Source organism: Toxotes jaculatrix, chromosome 2 (genome assembly GCF_017976425.1).
Source record: "Toxotes jaculatrix isolate fToxJac2 chromosome 2, fToxJac2.pri, whole genome shotgun sequence".
Taxonomy (NCBI): domain Eukaryota; kingdom Metazoa; phylum Chordata; class Actinopteri; family Toxotidae; genus Toxotes; species Toxotes jaculatrix.
In genome coordinates, this window is record NC_054395.1 from 5145173 (window position 1) to 5160613 (window position 15441).

Below are 15441 nucleotides of genomic sequence, written 5' to 3' on the forward strand. Positions count from 1 at the left end.
GAAGGAACACTGTGTGGACTAATCAGAGGAGAACTCAAAACGCTTTTTGTTTCCTGACTGTGCTGCTCCCATTAACAAAGGCATAATCACAGGTAAATGGAGCGGAACTCCATAACTAGTGTGCTCAGAGTGGCTGGGCGAAAATAAATGTACTCCCTTAGCAACACTGCTGACTTCTTCTCCTGCAGCAACAGGCTGTTTACTCATCTGTGTGTGTGTGTGTGTGTGTGTGTGTGTGTGTGTGTGTGTGTGTGTGTGTGTGTGTGTGTGTGTGTGTGTGTGTGTGTGTGTGTGTGTGTGTGTGTGTGTGTGTGTGGTGGTGAAACGAGGAACTGGAGCCCAAAAAGGAGGCCTCTCGCTGGGGAAAGGCTGAGAGGGCTTTCTCCCTGCAGACACTGAGCAGAGGGCTTTGAAGTTAAAACAATAGGTGCGTTCACTGGACTTTCCCCCTGCTGCACCAGGTGGGTGGGGGTCTCACTTCAGGGGCCACCAGCAGTGTTGAACAGGTTGCAGATCCCACCCACATAGAGCGCCAGGACAAGTGAATGAAATGCTACACTGTCTTTCTTTCAGCTCGTCGCCTAGCATACTGATGAAGCAGATATTTTTTTCCCTCCATGTGATCTGATGTGAAGTGCTCTCACTGTAGGAACAGGTCAACCACCGATACAACAATTACATTTAGAAAATGGTCTTTTCTTCTATTTTGGAGAGAAGAGGGAGGCAGAGAAAGAGAGAGAGAGAGAGAGAGAGAGAGAGAGAGAGAGAGAGAGAGAGAGAGAGAGAGAGAGAGAGAGACCACAGAGTGGGACACATAAAAGAGAGGGGAGAAGGTTTGGGAGGTGACCAAAACAAACAGTGTGTTCAACCAACATAAATGTTGCCCTTTTTTTCCCAGGCCTGGATGACTTGAAAGTGTTACCAGATGCAGACCGAAGAGGAAGGAGTGAGGAAGGGACAGAAACGGGAGAGACAGAACAAGATGTAAAGCAGAAGAGCAGGAGGACACCTAAAGAACACGTCAGCTGGTTTCTGAACAGCTGCTAATATTTTGTACCGATATTAAAAGAAGAAATGAACCCTTTTACTCAGGGGCTCATTATATATAAAAGTGTGATGTGCAGTTACTGTAGGATCTTGTCTCTTAGGCGTCTGTTCGATGACAGCACTGAGGGGCGACAGGAAGTCAAGGTTCATTTCATCAACCAAAAATGGTGAAAAATGTTTATGGCTGAATATTTGTGATGAAAGTGAGGCTGAAATGAGAAGTGTGACAAAACGTACTCAATTTTCCATCAGTGAATGAACAATAAAGTCAAAGATGGATGAATGAACAAATGAACCGACTTCTGTTTGAATGCAAAGTGTTATTCAGTGACCTGCAGGCATCTGGTAACTGTCTGTCTTTGTCTGAGATCTTTCAGAAGGAACGAACGCGTTCCAGGATCAATGTCGACGGTCGACCATCTAAATCTTCTCTAAGGAAACGTCACTCTGTGATTGTTTCCAGTGTTTTATCCTCTCCTCTCAAACTAAACCCTGAGTTTGTAAAGATAACTGGATCCACTGATCAGTCAGACCGGACTGATAAAAGGCAGCATCGTTAGAGGCCAGGGCCTGCTCTGCTGTTATAACATCATTTTCATTTAGCAGAGGAGCTGTCTGTCTGTCTGTCTGTCTGTCTGTCTGTCCAGGCTTTATAGACTCAATATGAGCTCAAATCAGTTTCATCAAATGATTTTTTTTCTACAGTCTTTTGAACAATGTTACTTTTGTCTTTACTTATTCAGTATACTTCCTTTTTTACTCTTATTTTAAATTCCTATTTCTGTAAATAATGTCTATACTGTTTATTTTTACCATTAGAGGGTTATGTTTGGAGGCTGAGTGCCTGTGTATTGCTGCTGTGATAGTGAAATTTCCCAACTTGGGATGAATAAAGTATTTCTATTCTATTCTATTCTATTCTATTCTAAACAGATGCAAACTGTTTTATGAAATGTTGCCATTAATATAGTGGATTACAACTTGAGCCCCATTTTTTTTAATTCATTTTTTCATTTTCATTCATTTACATTTGGGGAAATTAAGTACGTCAAATTAGCTATTAGCATGTACCACTGACAACTACCTAACAAGTCTCCCTTACAGTTGGAAAACCTCTGGATATAGCTTAGCTTTTCATAGGAGGAAATTCAGTCCAAATTCCGTCAACAACCTGTCCACGTCAGGTTTTACCCACACAAACTAAAGAACCAGTAGCTCAACTGGACAGAAAACCAAGAATAAGCTACAGGTTCTGTAGAAAGAGAGCAGAGCTGAGGTCGTAGCCATCACATTCAAATCCCTGAAAATAACCACCCACAGCCAAGGCTGGAAAAGACAACAGTATGTGTCCGTAGGCCCTGACTGAGGCTGCCATTTTCTCAGACAGGGAGCTGGCATAGAAAAACTAAAGCCTCTCTCCCCCCTCCTCCCTTCACCATGCTGGCAAGGGCCCCCAGCAATCCTGGCTTTTAATGTCGCAATGTAAATCTCTAACACAGGGTTTACCCTTCTCTCTCCCTACACGGCTCTCACTTCTCTTTCTTCTCGTGCCAAGCCCATCACGAGTGGGAGAGAGGGGAGACTGGAGAGCTTTTTGCATCACCCCCTCCTAGCGGGAGTGGGCGATGTCAGCCCCTCTCCTTGGTAACAGAGGGAAAAGAAAAGCACGGGGAGATAAAGTGCGAGACGAAGGGAGGAGGCGTGCGTCTTCGTTTGATGTGCCGTGGCGTTTGATGCCAGGTTGATATCTCCACTACCGAACTGGCAGTGTGCTCTCCACCCCATTCTCCCACTCACCTCCCATCTCCTCTCACTGTACAACCCAACCTCTTCCACAATTGCCTCTCCAAAAGTCTGTCAGGGACTCTCGTTGTCAAACCCTGTCACAAATGAGCTGGGATGAGCTTCAGAGCCGTCTCTCTGCAGCCCCCTTAATGAGCTGCGAGGGGGGGGGGGGGGACTCAACCACTCCGAGGCTGGTTTGAAGATCAGCGTCTGGTGAAGAGCAGAGGTGTACAGCACCTTCAAACGGAGGGAGAGCCATGCTAGCTACCCAAAGACATCTGTCACGGGTGCAGAGCATGATGGGCATTTAATAAGGCTCCAATTAACACCGGGAGCTCCTGTTTGCTCCGTGCCCTGCCACTTCACAATGATGCAGTTATTGCTGTACATGTTCAAATGTCGCACAAGCAGGGAAAAAAACCCACAACGCTGCCACTGTCAGTCTCCGCCCCACTAGTGGAGCACCGAACCGGTGTACCACTGACAGCTTGAATGTCACATTTTATTTTGGAGAGAATCCTAATTCTGCTTCATCTGAAGTGGAGAGCGACAGGCGGCACAGATGATTCAGAGGGATGACGTGCAACGACACAAGGCTGCGAGCAGCACCACTGCCTTGCCTCAGTGTTCTCCTACGGAGAGAGCAGAGACACCAAACCTCACGCTGCCAGGACCTTCAGGCTTCATTAAGCTTCAGCTGATAGACAGGAGGTCTAATGAAACCCTAAACCATGCCATTCATGCCCACTTCACATTCAGCCAGGTGTGCCGAGGTGTGAAAGTGAGGCAGGGTTTGGACCTCCGTCTTATGTTTGTCTGTTTTCAGTCTATTTAACTATTTAACTTACTTTTCTCATGAATAATCAAATGGAACCCTGAACGCAGAGATCACAGAGGCAGACTAAAGACACAGCTTCTGGACAGAGACCAGTGAGACACAGTGTATTCCACCCTGCCTAATGTGGACATTCAAAACAGGTACACACCCTTTTGCCTTTAGATGTGGTCAGACAACATGTCACATGACCCAGTTTGTAGTAAGTAAGAGTAAATCATAATCTGCCTAGCAACAAATCACTGAATATGGTATGAATGGGATTTTGTTTTTTGTTCTTTATCAAGGTCCGGCTGCATGTATGTAAATGACTGACTGTGAAACATTCTTTAATAATTGAGATTAGATGTGTATATAGATCTGTAAATGAAGGGTGTGATGTGTAGAGGCTACTACGCTCTGAAATTAAATTAGCACCTGTTGAAACTTGGACTTCCACCTTCAATGAAGGAAAACAGATAAACCAAATGAATCAGGCTTATAAAAGGCTTGATACAGAGGTCTCTGTCTCTGCTTTGAGGGAATATACAAAACCACAACTTCACAATTAATGCGATATTTACTTAAAGCTAAATGTCTATAAGGTGTGCAGCACACCTGAACCTGAATTAAAACAACAGAGTACAACAAATAAAATCTGTGAAATGTAAATCCTACCATGAAATATATCATCATTAACCACATATTTCTATTGTCTCACATACATTATCTTAAGGTATTACTGAAAACTATTCATCACCATTTTCCTAGTTGGTGTGAGGTAGTTTATTCCACTTTTGCCAAGCCTGAAAAGAGACTGTTGTTTTACCAAGCTCTAATTTTGGCTTTGGCAAAAACATGATTTGTGCCTGTAGTTGTTCTCGTGTTGACTGAGTGTCTGTCTCTCACCAAATGGAGTCAGTCATAAATAGTTCTTGGTTACCAGCCGCAACAGCATGGCTGGTATTGTTTTCACCGTGTGTATGTGTGTGTGTGTGTGTGTGTATCATCATGGCAAAATGTGGTTTTGGAGAGACAGACTGTAGCAGGAACTACCACAGAGGAGGTTTTGAGGACTTTGGTAGGTATCTGTCTGTCTGTCTGTCTGTCTCTGTCTGTTTGTGGGCAGATTTTGTCATGAAACTTAACAGGTGAGCTGCTTAGTTATTGATCTTACTCCAGGGTTGATGGGGCACTTTTTTTTTTTTTTAAATGAAACGGATGAAAAAATGTTTCATATAAAAAAAACCCTTTTAGTTTTTTTTTCTCTGTAGACAGAGAATCGGAGGTAACATCCTCGAGCTTCAATCTACAAAATGCTTTGGCATATTAAATTCCCAGTATATTCCCATTCCATATTTTCCCAGATATATAGGACCTTGTAGAGGATGTCTGGCTGTTTGAGATTACAATCCTCTGTAATAATACTAAACACTAATAAGGATCCAGATTCTTTTGAAGTGGTAAGGTGCATGGTGCGTTTCATTTTCAGTCCAGCTTCTGCTGTTTGAGCAGCGTGCTTGTTGAGAAACGGTTGGCTAAAATCAGTCCAATAAAAAGCTTTTGCAGGAAAAATATAAACGTTGGAGCCTGAAAAAATCAATTCAGCATGGATTTAAATGAAAATGTTGTCTAACATAAGCCGGGTAATATCTATTGGCAGGCCCCTGCCTAAGCCTTATGGAATCCATTTTGTGATGGCACAAAGGAAAACAGGCCGTGCTTGTGTTTTCGTGCAGCGGCTGCAGACAGTGTGCAGCAGCGGAGCCTGCGCTGCGTCTGTTGTTGTGCCAGATCTCTGCAGCGTTTTTCTCTGCTAAGTTAAATCTTTAAAAAAAGGGCTCCTGTCAGATCCTGAAGACTACATGTTTGCATTAATCAAAACAATGTCCCTGATGGATAAAGACGTCAGTGTTGGGAACTCACGGGGGGGTGTTTTTCTTTATTGGCCGCAGAAGTCTTCTGGGAAGATGGCACATTACCCAGTGTTTGTGTGAAAATACGTGTTGAATCAGCGTTCTTTTTCACCCTCTGTTTGACCATGACAGCATCTACTCATCATGTTTTTTGGGGGGGTTTTTTAGCTGTACACCGTTCACACCTGCCAAGAACAATCACAGCTCAGCCGCTGCAGCACGATGCTCTATTTTATTAACTGATGGTGACACAATTTAAAAGAGAAGATTAAATTTGCGAGGCAGAAAAATCGAAGCAATATCAAAGACAGCGTGGAAAAAAGCAGAGAGGTGTGATGAGCCGACGTCCCAGTCAAACTGAAATGTGTTTTTGCAGAGGAATCAATATGGACCTTCTTGTTTTCCCACTGGGTGTGTGGCTGAGCGCTAGTTCACCTCAGTGTCTACAGCCCAGGTAGTTATATTTACACTTCGGTACTGTCTTAGTGACTGCTTGTTGCTATGAGTTTTGACAGTTCATCACCACAAGTGAACCCATGAAACAGAGACAGCTCACACTAGCTGGTCCCTCTCTTTTCTATAAAATTGCCAGCATCTTTTCGGCCATGCTAACAAAGATGCTAACTCGCCAACAACACCAGAAAGCGGACAGGCAAAGTCTGTCGGGAAATGTTGCTACAAACCGATGATATGCACAACGGACAGACGCAGACCGCGAGATTCACGCGATCAGGGAGTAGAGATGGTGTCTTCCACGCAGCCCAAGAGAAAGGAGAAATATGGAAGAATGGAAAACGAGCTGTGATCTTTCACTAAGCAGCTGCGTCAACGCAGAGTTAAATTTGTTCTTCAGCATCCAGCCACGCACAGAATCCACACAAAGGAGGAAACACAACCCGAGGAAAGAAATGGATTCAGTTCAAACTGAACTCTCTCAGCTGCCAACTGACTCTACCCAACTCATCTCTGCGGTGGTCATTCTTTTCGACTGGAACATTCATCTGTGCACCAATATGGAAAATAATACATCTGATAATATTTCTACCTTTCTAAAGGTTCAGTTCTACTTCCACCTCCTTACAACCTACAAGCCTTGCTGATTGGTAGCTGAATTATTTGTGAATTCTCTTACTGCAATAGCCCACACACTCACACTGTATGTAGAGCAGTGAATAAAAAGGAATTTAAGCAAATTGCTTTTTCTAAAAAAAAAAAAAAAAGGATAACTCGGTCTCAGGTTGAGATACTGCTGCTATGCCTGTTCATGACAACAGTAATTTGTGCCCAGTGCCCAGAAGAAGAATTCAGATTTCTATTCACTTTTCAAGGACTGTACCAGTGGATGCTAAGACATCTGGATGTCTTTCACGTTCTACAGGTGGATATTTACGTCCATTTATTTCACTTTGCTGTCAGCATCAACTTGCAGAGACCAAAGATCTGCTTAAGGAATAAATATTGTCATAATTATCATTCCATGGCAGCCTGAAAAGTCACAGAACAATAGTGTCACAAAATTAAAAACAGGCATAATAGTCATTGTTGTGGAAAAACTTCAAGCAAATTTCAAGCCTCTCCAAACAGATCATCATCAAGCTTGTAGTTTTCTCCTGACTAACACACGTGAGAGAGAGAGAGAGAGAGGTCTAAATTATTCACATAAGTTTGACTTTAACGATGGCAGTGATGTGAGCTGCAGGAGCGGTACTTACTCATCATCCGGTGTTAGCTGCACTGGTTCATTAGTAAACTGTGTGTCAAAGTTTTCGAGGCCGTAGTCATCAGAGATTTGAGGTTTGAAGGGTGGCGTCACTTCTTTCTTCTCCAGCTGAGGAAGGACAAACACATAAAAATGTGTTATGAATAACAACTGTTTCATGGAGAGTGGAGACTATGTAGCAAAAAAAAAAAAAAACCCAAAATGTTTGCAGGCACAAAATATTCTAACCCTCTACAATTACAGGATTTTCTGTTTGGTAAAGTGCACAAAAAACATAGCACTAACCAGAAGCATCACTAAGTATATGGAGCTGCATTCAGTGCATTCGTTACTCTCTTTTTCCATGAGGTGTCAAATCCTCCTATTTTTAAAAAGCTTTTTAACTCACATTTGAAAGCTTTGAAGCTGCACTGCAGGAAGCATTTGCAACTTTGCTTCATCAAATGAAAGGTCATGAGGTCTGTTACTGTTTGGTTACGTCTTCTTATTACCAGCCATGATAGCGTATGCCTGGTATTGTTTTCACCTTGTGAGTCAGTGTGTGTGTGTGTGTGCGTCATCGTGGCAAAATGTGGTTCTGGAGACACCATCTGTAGCGGGAACTACTACAGAGGCGGTTTTGAGGACTTTGGCAGGTGTTTATATGTCTGTCTGTCTCTCTGTGGACAGGTTTTGTCACCACAACAGCATCACAGCTGCGTAGGAAACAGCTACGCACCTTTAATGTAATGTAATGTAATGTAATGTAATAATGTAGGAATGGCTGCTGTGATCCCATCATGTTTGATTGTTATGATTATTTTGTCACAATTTACTCAAAGATATACCTGATGGCTACACAACTGAAATGCCAGATTGTTTATTTCTGAAAAATTAGATGTTTATATCTAATTAAATCATTTTGAATTTAATCAGTGTTTTTGTCTGAGGATCCATCTGCCATCACCAGCTTAGACATCATGCACTAATTTCTGTTCTTGGCAACAAATGACAGTAGTGAGCTACCTGCTAATGTTATCAGCTAATGTTAGAGCAGACAAACATCCTCCAAACTGTTTAGATACCAAGTATAAGTCTTACTTACTCCAACTCCATGCACATGCTTGAACATACTGACGCATCAGTGTTTGACAGGCCTCGCTGTGTTATGGCTGGCAGGCTGTGATGGTAGCTTTCTGTTCAGTTTAGCAAACGGTTAACTGACACTATGTGTGTATCAAACCCTGATATAACCGATTTCTCTGGGCCACAGAGCTCCATTATCCAAATAGTAGTAAAAACACATCAATGAGCCACCGAGTCACATGTTTCTGAGAGACACAGAGACAGACTGGTACATAGGTGGTCTTGGTTTTTACATAAGCACCACAGGACAATGTCTAATGTTTAATCTGATGAATTGACATGTCAAAACCCTCATTTGACACAACGAACATAAGGACAGGAAGCGTGAACCTCTGAGATGATTAAACAGTCACTGAGCCCATAACACCAGGCACTGTGGCTCCTCTCCATGTGCTCAGACCTGCTACAGTAAGAGATGAGCACCTTGATGCTACATTTCTCAGTGGCAATGAAGACAGGGCTGAAAAGGGGAGAGAAAAACAACAGAATGGAAAGGCTGGAGGCAGCAGAATAATTGTAACCGAGTGATTCAGCCAGGAGAGTTTTTTGTCTGCTTTGTTTCCATGGTTTCACATCGGTCCCTCATCCTGTTAAAATGTGCACTGAGGACATTTTCTGAGAACACAATGAAGTCAGATGGGCACAGAAAGACCACAGGTACACAGGTTTGCTCTCCATGATGTTTTTGGTTGTTTCCTCAATCTAAGAATGAACTACTTCACAAGCAGCAGTTAGAAGAGGGCTCAGAGGAAGCTGAGAACAGAGCTGAATCAGAGCTGTTCTCCATCAGTTTTGGACGGCTGATCCAGGTGCTGTCTGATGCTGAGTGTGTGTCATGTACACAAAAATGGTTTAATGATTCCTCAAGAATTTGGAAAAAAAAAAATTCTAAAAATTCTCCGCTGAATATGTAGTTAAAAAAAACTGGCTCCTTTGTTCCGCGTTTTCTTTTTTCCTCACAAAACGTACAGTAACAAACCACGATGCACCCTGACTGCTGACAGTGAGTCTGAGCTTCGGGTGTGTTATGATGGTAGCAGCTAATGTAGCCTGCAGCAGAGATGAGGAGCCGGCTGCTGAGGTCTGGTGAGCTCACTTCTTTCTGACTCCGCCTCCAGATGTTTTAAATGTTTAAACCTGTCGTCTTCAGACTCGACTGACACTGAGTCGTGACTTCACTGAGGACATTTATCAGACTTCACACAGCTCCCTCTGGAGACACTGAAGCCTTTATACAGCTCTTTTCACACACGTGATATAACTCCAAAGCACCCCTGTTAAACAGGTGGAGTTCCCCTTTAACTGAGCAGGTTTATTGTTTAATGTTAAACTGAGCCTAAACCACAGAGGTGGCAGATTAGAAGATGCTCATGTGAATCACTTCTGTGAAATGGGTTGTTTAGAAAAGCGCTGACAAACAACCTGTTTTGTTATTCAGGTATGGATACTGCTGAGAAATCTATTACACACTCGCCACTTGCTTTCTAGTTCCACTGCTTGTTTGTCATTTATTTCCTGAGCGAGTGTGTGTGTGCTTAGTCCCTACAAAACTCCTGGTTCTCCTGCTGGTTTTTGCAGCAGGTTCTAGGCTTCATTAGTGTTATTGGTTCAAAGCTCTTTGTGACAACAGCTACAAACAAACAAACAACACAAAGCAAACTCACTCTCGTTCGTTTTATCTCTTCCCATCGTTACTTCGCCATCAAATTGGCCCACCTTCCCCCAAACTCTCTCTATTTACTAATTTCTTTTTCAACTTTTTCAGTGCCTACCTACACTCCTCTGTCAGTTTCACCCCCTCACATCCTGTCTCCATCTTCCTCCTCTCCGTTTGTCTCTGTCTTACTCATTGTCAATTCTTTTATCTTTTCACATCCCTCTCCTCTCTCCTCCTACTTTCCCCAGTCTCTCTGATGTGTTGTTGGGCAGGCTAAAGCTCTGTGTGGTGGTAATGAAGTGCAGTGAAAGCCAGAAACGAGCCCAGCACCTTCACAGACACACACACAGACACACACAAACACACGGGAAGTGCTCCCGAAGCCAGAGGGGCACATGAAAGAGGTAAGTGAGGCGCCAGGGCTATACAGGAGAGCCATGGGTTCTCAGATCACAGCACCTGTCAGAGTATGTGTATATATATGTATAGGTATATGTGTGTGTGTGTATGTATGTGGGTTTGTGCATGTGTGTGAGTAAGTACTCCAGTGGCACTGATGCTTTCAGGACAGGATTGGACGATGTGACAGTCAGCCTGATCTGAGGGTGGTGTTAATGTGACTGGAGACAAACTACAGTCAACAGATGTGGAGCCATACATCACACACTTACACACACACACACACACACACCAACACTGCATCACGTAATTACACACTCTGAGTGGGGCTTCACTCATCGCCATGAGAATAAGGAGATTAACATCACGGAGGCCTTCACTTGCTAGCTTGAAATTTGTACAGATGTGCGGTTGGACAGGGAACATCGCACAAAGACACATGCTAATCCTTATATACGCAGCTGATGGAGCTAAAAGATACACTTTATTATTATAGTTGTTTTCTTTTTTGTTAAACTTAGTTAAGGTCACTGTAAAAGATATGTGACACTGTGACGACAGCAGCAGTCAGATAATCAGACATGCTCTGAAAGAAGTTCAGGAGTGGTAGCAAGGGACAGACATAAGAACAGATCAATAGAGAAAAATCAAAAATAAGTGTATAAAATGAAAGTAAGAATAAAAACAGAAACTAAACAGGGGCAATTAAATTACAATTACACCACTTTTAAGAGATGAAAGCTGCTCCAGCAAAACTACACCTGATATCAACATAGAGCAGAGAAAAGAACCTGAGTGAGACGCTGCGGCTACACATCTGGCGGACATCAGCACATCTCTGGCTGAGACGACAGTGAATCGTCACTGTTGACCAAATACAGGTGACTGTGGCAGGGAGGTAAACCCGGCTGTGAGAAACTTTCTGCTGAGTTCAAAGATAAAACACAGACGCATCCACAACACGCCATACAGGGGATGGGAACCTGGTTTTCTGCCTAATTGTGATCTCAGTGTCAATGAAAAATAACTCGCAGCAGTGAAATCCAGTACTACCCGTTTCCAAATGATCAGTTTCTTCTCAATGTTCATCAAGTTGACAGTTCTCTGGCAGTAAAGCACGGTGCATTTGGAGAGGGAATAAAAGAGGACAGCAGGTAAATGATATTCAAACGTGTCATCTCTTCAGAGAGAAAACTCAGCGCTCCCTCAGGAACTGTCTGATGAATATTAATATGTGGTAACAACAGGAGCGGCATGCCAGGCCTGTCAGGTCTGGAGACAGGTTCCCACTTTGAGGGCAGAGAGCGTCGCTTCTCCACCTCTCGCAGCTTTGTCAACTTGTTTTCCCTCTGTGCTACATGGGAGCGTTGTCGCTGGGCTCAGGATTTCTCTTTGCTTTGATATCTTTCCCCAGTTTGCCTTTGGTGTGTACTTCACAGGCACTGTGGCAGCACTCATTAACACACTCTGACAATTGTTTTCCTCTTCTTTTATACCACTGTACTACCTGCCACCCCACCTAATTGTCCCATGAGGGACATAGAAACACTGAGGATGGAGAAATGGCCTTAATTCATTTTAAATTAGCATTTGTGCTAATGTCTGATAAAGTAACATATTAATGGTGCTCTGGTAGAGTGATTGTAAGCTGGAAACGAGCGCAGCTTCAACGGTGTAGCAAGTTTCATTTGGAAAAAACTGGATGAGTCATAACCATGGATTACCTTGGATTTTTCATAATATAATGCTGAATTTCAACAGAATATGCATCAGAGCGTCAGAGCTTTCTGTAGATCAGACAATGAGCCTTTTTCATTTTCTTATCCTAAACTTCCCTCAGTTTTTTTTTACTTTTTCTGAGCTTTGTTTGTTTGTATGAGTGTTCCAGACATGTGGGGATCATTCTATTCTGATTCGTGGACAAGTGTCAGCAAAAAGTAAAAAGACTTTGACACTGCAGAGGCTGACACCAGGCCATCAGACATCAGCAGATCAAAACACAGTGAATCAGATGAGAGGCAGTAAATGGGACGTGACAGTCATAAGACAGAGTTATACAATGGGGGATGTTACACTGTCAGGTGAGGATGGTTAGAACAGTGTTTCTGTTATTTAGCCTTCCTCGTTTATAGAGATGGAGTGGACACAATAATAGAAACACCTGCCTGAACGTGCTCCAAAATGATCATACGGTTGAATCTCATGCAACACATCCTCCTTCATGGAGGATGTGTTGCATGAGTTTTAGCTGGGTGTTCCTAATATACTGCTCAGTGCAGTTTAGTGCTGTAAAGATCTTTAAAACTGGATGTCTTGTATCCTTCTTTTATGTCGGTTTCAGATCATTTTGTGAGTTTGCCTATGCCATCAATCATGCGACTGCAACCTCAACACACACACATCCACTACCAATGCTTCAGCTGGGGCGAATATGTGCCATGTGATTAAGAATTCCCTTTTTATTTGCCTTGTTGCTTCACAGAGGGGGGAGACCCTTCACTGTACGCAGCTGTAGTCTACACACAATGTCTAGAACTATATCATTTATTTTTTAACACACACACACACACACACACACACACACACACACACACACACACACACACACACACACACACACACACACAGGGCTCCACCTCACTCATGTGCCTGTTCAGACTGTAAATAGGAGGGTGTGTTCTACGTGTTGTTGAAGCTCTTGAAGTATACAGCAGACACGTATTATCAAGTTTGACAAAGGCAGCTCAGAATATAGAATGACAGCTGTGCCGTGTTCTCGGAGCTGACAGCATTAAAATGTGGGCGTGCCGTGTTTATTCTGTGTCTGTTGTTGTTGCATTAGTTCTAAATGAAGTGACAGGATGTAGAGTGGAACCCCAGATCAGCTGTCAGCAGCTGTCTGTCAGCAAGCAACACTCACCCGGATCTCATCAATGATGAACTGTACTCTGGAAGGGAAAGTGGGTGTAACGAAGGACTTCGTTACCGTTGACTGTCGGGTTATGGGTTTGTAAATATTATTGTAAATATAATACACGGTGGGTTTTGATATTGTTTATAAATAACTGGACGATGTATAGTAACAGCAAAAGGCACTTTTATTATATATTTTGCACATAACGTTCGCACATAGAAGTTTCTAGGGACAAAACGTGTAACGGCAATATTGGTTGCATAATGTAGTTATTATGCGTGAGGCGTCGGCCTCGGTCGGATGCCGGGGTGGCCGCTCGGCTCCGTCTGAAAATGAGAGGAGGCCGGTAGACTCCGTTGGCAGCGGACGGTCCAGAATTGACGGACACCGGCAGAGTTGGGAAACTTATATTAGCATTTATGTAAAGAATGGTGGAAATAGTGAAAGTGCCTAAAGGGTTATTCGACTTATGGTTAACACTCACCTTTTGCCTGTTTTGTGTTCGCCGCGGGGTGCGCCACGGAAAAGAGTCCCCTGGGTAACGGACCGGGTTAATAACGTTCCGGGTGTGACCAAGTGGCAGGGCAAGAAAGGGGGAGTCTGAAAATTTCCCTATGTATATATTTATTGTAAATATATTTTTGGTGGTTGGTTTGGGGATTAGATTACCGCACGCACGTTATTTGAAATATTTTTTGTTAAATCTAATAACCATATTTTCATATTATCGCTTATGTTTATAAATATATCTCTGGGAACACCTATGAATGTGTTTTTCCAATTACGCCTACCAGACCACGGTATAAAAGGGCGCCAATTTTAAATCTACGTGGGTTACTGGTTAGGCCTCACCCTATGTGTACTGCTATACCTGTGTTGCTAGAAAAAAATAAAAGAAAATATACGTATTTGCATATTCCACCTTTGCCTGGGAAGTCTCTGTTGTCAGAACGACCATTCTAACAGTGGGATATGTGGAGGATCACCTTCCACCTAACACATTTTTTTTTTTAGATAATATTCTGGAAGTGGGAACCCCATCAAATACTCCTGATTCTCTCAGGGTGTTTTCAAACCTGATCTTGGTTTGCTCTGATCTGAATGAATGGATGAGTTGGTAAACTTCAGTTTTCTACTATGTCCTCAGTTTCACACATTGATCATACAAGGTCCAGCCTATTGCTAGGTTTAGACCCAGTTAGTTTTTCACACCATTCTGAGTCAACACTTGAGATTGTTGTGCATGAAATCTCAGGAGATCCACCCGTCTCACACCAACAGTCATGCCATGGTCAAAGTCCCTGAGATCATGTTTTTTTCTCCATCCTGATATAGGTGTTAACATAAACTGAAGCTCCTGACCTGTATCTGCATCATTTCATTTCTCCACCACTTGTCATTCTTGTTACTGTTATTACTACTGTTACCATTGTTATTATTACTATTGTTTCCACTGTTCAGCGCCTTTGAGTGTCTGGAAAAGCGCTATACAAATTTGATGTATTATTATTATTTTACGTGTTGTACTGCTGCAGCATGACTGGCTTACTGGATAACTGCATGAACAAGAAGGGGTGCAGGTGTTCCTAATAAAAAGCTCTCTCAGTGTAGATGGTTCATTAATCAATTAATCATGCACTCAACTTTTTTAATTAACGTTACCTTACAGTTTTAAGAAATGTCAGCTCGGCCTGTTTGTTTGTCACAGCTTTTCAGTTGCAGATTCTCTGATTTTCTTCCATCATTTTCTTTCCAAGAACCAGTGGAGTGAGAGAATAATGGGTGGGGGAGCGGGGGATGCTATTCTACCATTCAGGAGCATACAGTGTGTGATTACTCACACAAGAAGAGGTCACTGACTGAGATTTTGAATTGAATTACTTATTGACTAAAGCTGAAATAAATGCCATCGTTGTTTTAGTTTTCAAATCTTAGTTTTGATTCAGTTCTCATCTTGTTTTGTCATGGAAAAAGGTTTGTAAACAAATTGTTTTTCTCAGAGCTTTTGCCAGCAAATGTGGTGTGGAGTGTTCTGGTTAAGTATGTGTTTTTGCTGAAGGCTCA

The 15441-nt window shown here is 42.7% G+C and overlaps 2 protein-coding genes across 4 annotated transcripts in view; one reads left to right on the plus strand and one right to left on the minus strand.

Moving 5' to 3' along the window:
• The window catches only part of LOC121199043 (tumor necrosis factor receptor superfamily member 14-like), a 751306-nt gene that overhangs the window by 492431 nt on the left and 243434 nt on the right, over window positions 1-15441 (plus strand). The window lies entirely within an intron of this gene.
• The window catches only part of prkcz (protein kinase C, zeta), a 93650-nt gene that overhangs the window by 4823 nt on the left and 73386 nt on the right, over window positions 1-15441 (minus strand). For all 3 annotated transcript variants that reach the window (XM_041062454.1, XM_041062463.1, XM_041062445.1), the window contains one exon: window positions 7275-7390. In XM_041062454.1, the coding sequence (XP_040918388.1) occupies window positions 7275-7390 (116 nt within the window). The remainder of the gene's footprint in view (window positions 1-7274; window positions 7391-15441) is intronic.